An 8,312-nucleotide genomic window follows, 5' to 3' on the forward strand; every position below is an offset into this window, starting at 1 on the left:
GCGCCCTGCACACCCAGCAGCCGCAGGAGGCGGCCCGAGGCGCGCCGCGGGGGAGCCGGGGGCGGGGCGAGAGTGGGAGGCGACGCAGCCGAGCGCCGGCGCCCGGGGGTGGAGCCTCCGCCCGCTCCCAGGCTCACAGGCTGCGGGTCCCGCCCTCGGGCGCCACCGCCTCCGCCCGCGCCGCAGCAAAATGAGCCGGGCCGAGCGCCCCAGACCGCCGTGCGCTCGGCCGCCCCCACTGCCGAGAGGCCCGCAGTCGGGCCGGTGGCGCAGGAGCCGGGCGGGCGACCGCGGGAGGCGTCCGCGTCATCTCGCGTCACCTCGCCCCGCCCGCTTCCCAGGCTTCGAGTCCCGCCCTGCGCGCAGGCGCACCGGCGCTGCTCGGGTCCTCCCTTTTCGGAGATTTGAATTTCCCCCAGCGAGGCGAGTGAGGCGAAATACCCGTATGGTGATCGCTGGCCTTTTCGCGCCAATACTGTAAGTGCTCACCGCAGCCCTGGGAGGTGGGTCCCGGCCTCGCCCCCACGTTTCGCCTCCTCTAGGAGGCCGCCCGGGCGCGGCGGCGGCGGCATCCGCCCTGCCACGCGCAGGCCGCAGCGCGGGGACCCAAGCTGCTGCCCGGGAGCGGCAGTCGCCAGTAGAAACGGACAGACAGGTCCTGTCAGAGCCTATGGCTTTTGTTGTAAACGTCTAGAAGTTCAGTTAAATTACAAGATCTACCAGATCTACCGGCGGGCAGAATTATTACTTTGAAGTTACTGAAGTTATGCGTCCTGCTGGAAGACCTTGTAATTTAATGCGTTAGTAAAGAAGCACACGTCACCCTCTCACACATTTTCAACAATATTTTTAAAGTCGCCTCTCAACATATTACATGTATTTTGTAATCGTCTGTGTTTTAGTTCATGCAGTTGGAAGTATCCATTTGAGAAGGGACAAAGAGAAGAATTCTTCCCTGTCTGTGCCACCACCTGCTCTTTGTGACCTTGGCTAGTTACCTCACATATGTCCCCAAGTCCCCCACCCATGGTAAATGAGAAAACTAAGGCCTGATGCGTTGGCTCATGCCTGTAATCCCAACACTTTGGAAGGCTGAGGTGGGAGGATTGCTTGAGCCTAGCCGGGGCAACATAGCGAGACCCGGAGGCATGGTGGCACACGCCTGTGGTCCCAGGTACTTGGGACGCTGAGGTGGGAGGATGGCTTGAGCCAGGGAGTTCAGGGCTGCAGTGAGCTGAGATCGCGCCACTGCTCCAGCCTGGGCGACAGAGCAAGACCCTGTCTCAAACACACACACACACACACACACACACACAAAAGCAGCTGCTGGTTTCCAAGGGCCTTGCCTGGAATCAGTCCAGAAGCTAAATTAATGTTAATTGATATTCCTTTATCCACAGAAAGACAGCAAGAAAGGTCATGCGGAGCGGGGGACATAACTAACCATAAATGCTAAAGGCCTGGAGGTGACAGTGCCTGCTGTTTAAACGCGTGCGGGAGAGTCTGGGGCCTTTAGCCAGGAGATTGTCAGGCTTCCCAGGGCTTCCCTGAAAGACCCCAGACCCAGGGGCCAGTGCTGTTGAGGTGTTGGCCTTCTCATGCCAGGCGCTGGGGGAAGCTGTGACGAGATTTGAGTGTCACATAATAAGGATCATGGCAATTCAAAGGTACAGGGAAGCTAGGCTATAAGGTAACCAGCTCGGTTTTCCTGGGGGTCTTGGACAGGTGCTTTGATTACATTGTCACTGTCAGCCCGTACCCCGGGTCAGATAGACTGAACCCCTGCAGCCAGAAAGAGGAGTTGCTTTCCATGCCCTTCCTGGAGTTCTTCCTCGATCAAGTTGACAGTGTTTGACTCTTGTTCCAGCTCTCCGCCCTGCTTGCTGGCAGGCAGGAGGGTCAGACTAGCATGGGTGCCATGGGGCCCTAGGTGGGTGCAGGGAAGGACCTGTAGACGCCAGGCGGGGCCTCAGCTGGTGTCTCAGCTGGAGTCAGGAGCTGAACGGGGAAGTGCCTGAGGGGAAATGACAGCTGAGTCAAGGGCAATGGCCAGGCGAAGTGGGCAAAGGGCTTCCAGGACAGAGCTGGGCCTGAGGAGCTCACAGGGCTGGATGGGGATGGCACCTTAAATCTGGCCAAGACTTTGGGACATGATCCAGGACATGGAATGGGAAGCTGGTCATGGAAGGGTGGAAAGCCAGGGCAGACATGATCCCATCCAGGGCTGCTCAAAGATGCTGGGGCTGCGGTGTGCACACCCCTGGACCCAGAGGCTTTTTTGACTGGGAGGAGGGGGCAGGAGGAGTTCGGGTGCCCCATGCTGAGATGGCAGGCTTGTGTGAAGCAAGGACGTATGGAGTGATAGTGAGGACTGTGGTTCCTGTGTGGCAACACCATGCTTCAGAGGGCAATGGGGCACCCACATGCCAAGCCTGGTGGCCCTCCTCAGCAACGGAACTCCAAGGCAAGAAGGCTGAGAATCAGGCCCAGGAGGATGCGGTGGGCCCCAGGACCTGCCTGAGAAGTGAAATAGCAAACAGGACTGGTAAAAGGGAGCAGAGGTGCTGGCTTTGTTCTTTAATATAATTGAATTGAAATGGAGCAGGGCTTCACTGGGCATCTGAGGAAGAGCAAGGAATCAGACCCTGTCCCACCCATTTGGGGCCTAAATTGCAGTAGGGCAGATGGACATTGCACCTCAAAAATAAACAGTGCTTGTCACATGAATCATTTGCAAATATTTTCTCCTATATTGTCTCTTCATTGTTGATTGCTTCTGTGCTGTGCAAAAGCTTTTTACTTTAATATACTCCCATTTGTCTGTTTTTGTTTTTGTTGCCTGTGATTTTGGGGTCTTAGCCATAAAATCTTTCCTGGAGCATTTCCCCATTTTCTTCTAGTAGTTTTATTTTATTTATTTTATTATTTGTATTTATTTATTTATTTTTTTTTTGAGACACAGTCTCACTCTGAAACCCAGGCTGGAGTGCAGTGGCACAATCTCGGCTCACTGCAACCTTAGCCTCCTGGGATCAAGTGATTCTCCTGCCACACCCTCACAAGTAGCTGGGATTACAGGCGCATGCCACCACCCTGGCTAATTTTTATACTTTTAGTAGAGATGGGGTTTCACCATGTTGGACAGGCTGGGCTGGAACTCCTGACCTCAGGTGATCTGCCCGCCTCAGCCTCCCAGTGTGCTGGGATTACAGGTGTGAGCCACCACACCCAGCCTTTTTTTTTTTTAAAGACAGAGTCTTGCTCTGTCGCCCAGGCTGGAGTGCAGTGGTGTGATCTTGGCTCACTGCAACCTCCTCCTCTTGGGTTCAAGCATTTCTCCTGCCCCAGCCCCCTGAGTAACTGGGATTACAGACGTGCGCCACCACGCCCGGCTACTTTTTGTATTTTTAGTAGAGATGGGGTTGCACTGTGTTGGCCAGGCTGGTCTAGAACTCCTGACCTTAAGTGATCTGCCCGCCTCAACCTCCCAGTGTGCTGGGATTACAGGTGTGAGCCACCGCGCTGGCCTCTTCTAGTAGCTTTATAGTTTCAGGTCTTACTTTTAAGTCTTTAATCCATGTTGAGTTGATTACTGTGTGTGGTGAGAGATAGGGGCCTAGTTTTCATTCTTCTTCACATACTTATCCAATTTTCCCAGTGCCATTTATTGAAGAGACCATCCTTTCCCCAATGTAGGTTCTTCGTGCCTTTGTACTACTTATAATAGCTAAGATATGGAAGCAATCTAAGTGTCCATCAGTGGATTGATATGTAAAGAAAATGTGGTATAGATACATGATGGAATATTATTGAGCCATTTAAAAATAAACTGTTGGCGGGTGCGGTGTTTCAAGCCTGTAATCCCAGTACTTTGGGAGGCCAAGACGGCCAGATCACCTGAGATCAGGAGTTCGAGACCAGCCTGGCCAACATGGCGAAACTCCATCTCTACCAAAAATACAAGAATTAGCCAGGTGTGGTGGCAGGCGCCTATAATCCCAGCTACTTGGGAGGCTGAGGCAGGAGAATTGCTTGAACCTGGGAGACGTAGGCTGTGGTGAGCCGAGATTGTGCCACTGCACTCCAGCCTGGGTGACAGAGCGAGACCCTGTCTCAAAAAAAACGAAAACCAAAAAAAAAAAAAACAAACAACAACAAAAAAAAATATTGGCTGGGTGCAGTAACTCACGCCTGTAATCCCAGCACTTTGGGAGGCCAAGGTGAGAGGGTCGCTTGAGCCTAGGAGTTTGAGACCAGTCTGGGCAACATAGCAAGACCCTGTCTTTCAAAAAAAATTTAAAAATTTGCCAGGCATGGTAACAATAAAATAGGGCAGGCGTGGTGGCTCATGCCTGTCATCCCAGCTACTCAGGAGGCTGAGGCAGGAGAATCGCTTGAACATGGGAGGCGGAGGTTGCAGTGAGCCAAGATTGTGCCACTGCACTCTAGCCTGGGCAACAGAGTGAGACTCCGTCTCAAAAAGAAAAAAAAAAAAAAAAAGGTGCACAAACCGAGGCCCAAGACAGTTAAGGTGCAAGATCACATGGTTAGTAAGTGGGAGAGCCAAGGTTTGAACAGTCTGGCATCAGCTGACCAGGAACTGGAGCCCACCCTTCTCTCTCCCTGAGCCCGCCTACCCGCCCACCCTCTTGAGTGCGAAATTTATTAATATGGAAGGGAGAAGAGCTTTAATGATGGGAGTCATTTTCAGAGCATTAAAGCTTTTCTCCCTTCCATATTAATGTATTTCTCAGCTACTAGGGCTCACTTACAGCACCACTGGCCCCAAAGCAGTTGACAGTCAGTGGTAATTAAATTGTCTCTCTGGTTCTGTGACTGAAGGAGACAGAAGGCTTTATGGTGGCCTGAGGAAAGAAGGTGATTTGGGGCTTGGCACTTCAGGAGAGGGCAGGCGAGTGAGCCAGGGAAGCTGGCCTGGGAAGCGTGCGGGTCACCCCCTTGCCTCCCGGCCTGGTGCTTGAGTGGCAGACGGTGAATCCTCCTCCTCCTCCATCCCCCACCTTGTGTCAGAGGCCAGAGCTCGGACTCCATCTAATGGTCTCTAGTTCAGCTGGGTATTTGGTGAAAAGGGCTTTGGGGCTGGAGACGTCCACTTTTATAACACACTGACATGGGAAGGCGCATTCTGAGTTGTAATGACAGAGCTAGGCAGGTCTTGTCTGTAGATGCAGTGGCTTTAAGGAAACTAGGACGATGGGCAGGATTTTCCTAGGTGCCAGGAGAAAGGGGTGATAGAGGATTCTAGAGGCTTGAGAGAGTCAGTGTGCAGCGGTTTCACTCTGATTTGCTTCTCCAGTGAAGATGGTTGGTAGCTCCTGAGGCCGGGGGTCAGGAACATGGAGGCGGTGCTGGGGACGGTTTGTTTTCTAACCACACTCCTTTTGTAACCACAAAGGAAAAAGGCAGAACGTTCCTCCGCTGGCGCCAGCCAATCAGCAGGACTCCTGCCTTCCTTCGGGGCAAGGTCGCAGCATCTGCCTCGGAAATCACGGGGCTTCTTTCTGCTGGCTCAGCCGGGAGGCCCAGAGTGTTCTACAGAGGCTGCGTATTGAAGGCTGCTCTCTGAAGCTCCCTGCCCCAGGTCACGCCGCCGGTTCCAGATGAATCCAGAGTGGAGGCAGGCCTTTGTGCACGTGGCCGTGGCCGGTGGCCTCTGTGCCGTGGCTGTGTTCACGGGCATTTTTGACAGCGTTTCCGTGCAAGTGGGCTATGAGCACTATGCCGAGGCGCCAGTGGCCGGCCTCCCTGCCTTCCTGGCCATGCCGTTCAACTCACTCGTGAACATCGCCTACACGCTGCTGGGGCTGTCGTGGCTGCACAGGGGCGGCGCAGTGGGGCTGGGTCCCCGCTACCTGAAGGACGTGTTCGCAGCCATGGCCCTGCTCTATGGCCCCGTGCAGTGGCTGCGCCTGTGGACGCAGTGGCGCCGTGCCGCGGTGCTGGACCAGTGGCTCACACTGCCCATCTTTGCATGGCCCGTGGCCTGGTGCCTCTACCTAGACCGCGGCTGGCGGCCCTGGCTGTTCCTCTCTCTTGAGTGCGTCTCCCTGGCCAGTTATGGCCTCGCTCTGCTGCATCCCCAGGGCTTCGAGGTCGCACTGGGTGCTCACGTGGTGGCCGCTGTGGGGCAGGCGCTGCGCACCCACAGGCACTATGGCAGCACCACCTCGGCTACCTACTTAGCTTTGGGGGTGCTCTCTTGCCTGGGCTTTGTGGTCCTCAAGCTGTGTGACCATCAGCTCGCACGGTGGCGTCTCTTCCAGTGCCTCACAGGCCACTTCTGGTCCAAGGTCTGTGACGTGCTCCAGTTCCACTTTGCGTTTTTGTTTCTGACGCATTTCAACACTCACCCAAGATTCCATCCCTCTGGTGGGAAGACGCGTTGAACCCAGGGAAGAACCTGCTGAAAACCGATGACCCCCAGCATTGAAATGGACTCTGAGATGGCAGCGTGGTGCCAGTGTCAGACATCCTGCGTGTGATGATATGCACTGATCACACAAGACTGCCCTTTCCTGAGAAGCTGCGGGCTTCGGTGTGGAGGGGTGGAGTGCTGAGATCTCCGCACAGGGGATGTGTGTGTTCCTGATGTAATTTGCATAACTTTTCTGTAGTTTGAAATGTTTCCAAATAAATATTGGCAAGGGGAGTGGAAATGACACCAAGAAGCCCCTCATGCTCATGGTTGGACAGAGAGCGATCGTCTGGAGTATCTTTGGGGTGTCAGCTGTGGGTGTGGACTGGCAGCAGTGAGGCAGGCCAGTCAGTGGGGTACCAGTGAGTGTCCTTAGAGGCGGCTGGATTCAGGGAGACTGAGTCACACTAAATACGTGCCCAGCAGACTGATAGGGAAATCACTCAATTATCCCCATGACATCTGTGACTGTTAACTGTAGGCAGGTCACGTGAGAGCCACATCACCTCAGATCGTCTGTGGAACCAGGCAGTGTGCATCCAGATGAGGAAACACACAAATGTCAAAAGTTGAACTCTCAACAGAAAGTTGCTTTGTGGGTCTCCCCTCAGACCCAGGGTGTGGCTTAGATGCCCTTAGTGGCTACAGTCTGAGCAGTCCCCACCTGCCCGTCACCCAGGTCCTTGCGAACCAATCTGCCGACAGTATCATCAGGCACTGTGCTGGAGGCGGCACGTGCTTCTCATGCAGGCAACAGTTTTTGAGCCCTCGAGCCCAAGGCCCAGACTCTCTAGTTTGTGGTCAGGATGCTGGGTCATTCTTAGCCGCAGCCAGAGAGGCACTGAGGACTCCGTGCCACCCTCTCTACTCCCGGGACAGTCCTTCCTGCCGGTCACTATGTTACTTAGAGGCCTGCCTCACCTCCTTTCATCTGAAGGCATCTGGTCTGTAAAGGGGACTTCCTTTTTTCGAGACAGAGTCTTGCTCTGTTGCCCAGGCTGGAGTGCAATGGTGTGATCTTGGCTCACTGCAACCTCTGCCTCCCGGGTTCAAGCGATTCTCCTGCCTCAGCTGCCTGAGTAGCTGGGATTACAGGCACCCACCACCACGCCCGGCTAATTTTTGTATTTTTAGTAGAGACGGGGTTTCATCATGTTGGCCGGGCTAGTCTCTAACTCCTGACCTCAGGTGATCCGCCCGCTTCGGCCTCCCAGTGCTGGGATTACAGGCATGAGCTCCCGCGCCCGGCCTGTAAAGGGGACTCCTGAAGACAGGTAATGTCATTTAACTCAGGGGCTCTTCATCCCAGACTCCATAGTCTTGTCCCTGGAGCCTTAAGTACTAAGGAGGGTCTGCTTTAAGCCCACAAATTAAATGGAGAAGTGATCAGCTCCAAAGGTGAGGGCAGAGGAGAGAGGATGCCCTGTCCCTGCCAAATGGCATCTCAGCATGGGCCACCCATGTGCACCTGCTCAGTGCCCTCGAGGTTGGCATTCGGCCCACGACTGTGATGACTGAGATGTTTCTGGAACTGGGCACCTGGGCTGGATGTTCTGTCCTGGCTGGCTGAGCACATTGCCACCAGGTAAGGACCTGGGGCAAATGGCAGGACCTGACCCAGGGCTTGGGGCCTGGGGGTGGGGCACGTGGTTGGCAGGGGAGAGCAAGGACAGCACCTGCTTGGGAAACAGCCTGGTTCCATTTGAGGTCGTCTCGAAAGCACCATGTGCCCTAGAAGAGGGAAGAGGCTGCACACATCACCAGAGAGGCCACCCTTACTTCACAGAGGCTGGAGGGAGGGCGAAAAGAAGGCGGGCTTCCATGCAGGCTCAGAGACAGGGTGGGGGCAGGCTCTTCATCCAGCAGTGCGAGGACC

The 8,312-nt window shown here is 54.8% G+C and overlaps 1 protein-coding gene across 1 annotated transcript; it reads left to right on the forward strand.

Annotated features, from left to right (window-relative positions):
- The first annotated feature begins 104 nt into the window (after window positions 1-104).
- TMEM187 (transmembrane protein 187) lies at window positions 105-6,717 on the forward strand. The gene is made up of 2 exons (XM_054676317.2): window positions 105-477; window positions 5,417-6,717. Exon 2 carries the CDS (start codon window positions 5,622-5,624, stop codon window positions 6,405-6,407), a length of 786 nt encoding a protein of 261 aa, XP_054532292.1. The 5' UTR covers window positions 105-477; window positions 5,417-5,621; the 3' UTR covers window positions 6,408-6,717.
- The last annotated feature ends 1,595 nt before the right edge of the window (window positions 6,718-8,312 follow it).

This window comes from Pan troglodytes, chromosome X, assembly GCF_028858775.2.
Source record: "Pan troglodytes isolate AG18354 chromosome X, NHGRI_mPanTro3-v2.0_pri, whole genome shotgun sequence".
NCBI lineage: Eukaryota > Metazoa > Chordata > Mammalia > Primates > Hominidae > Pan > Pan troglodytes.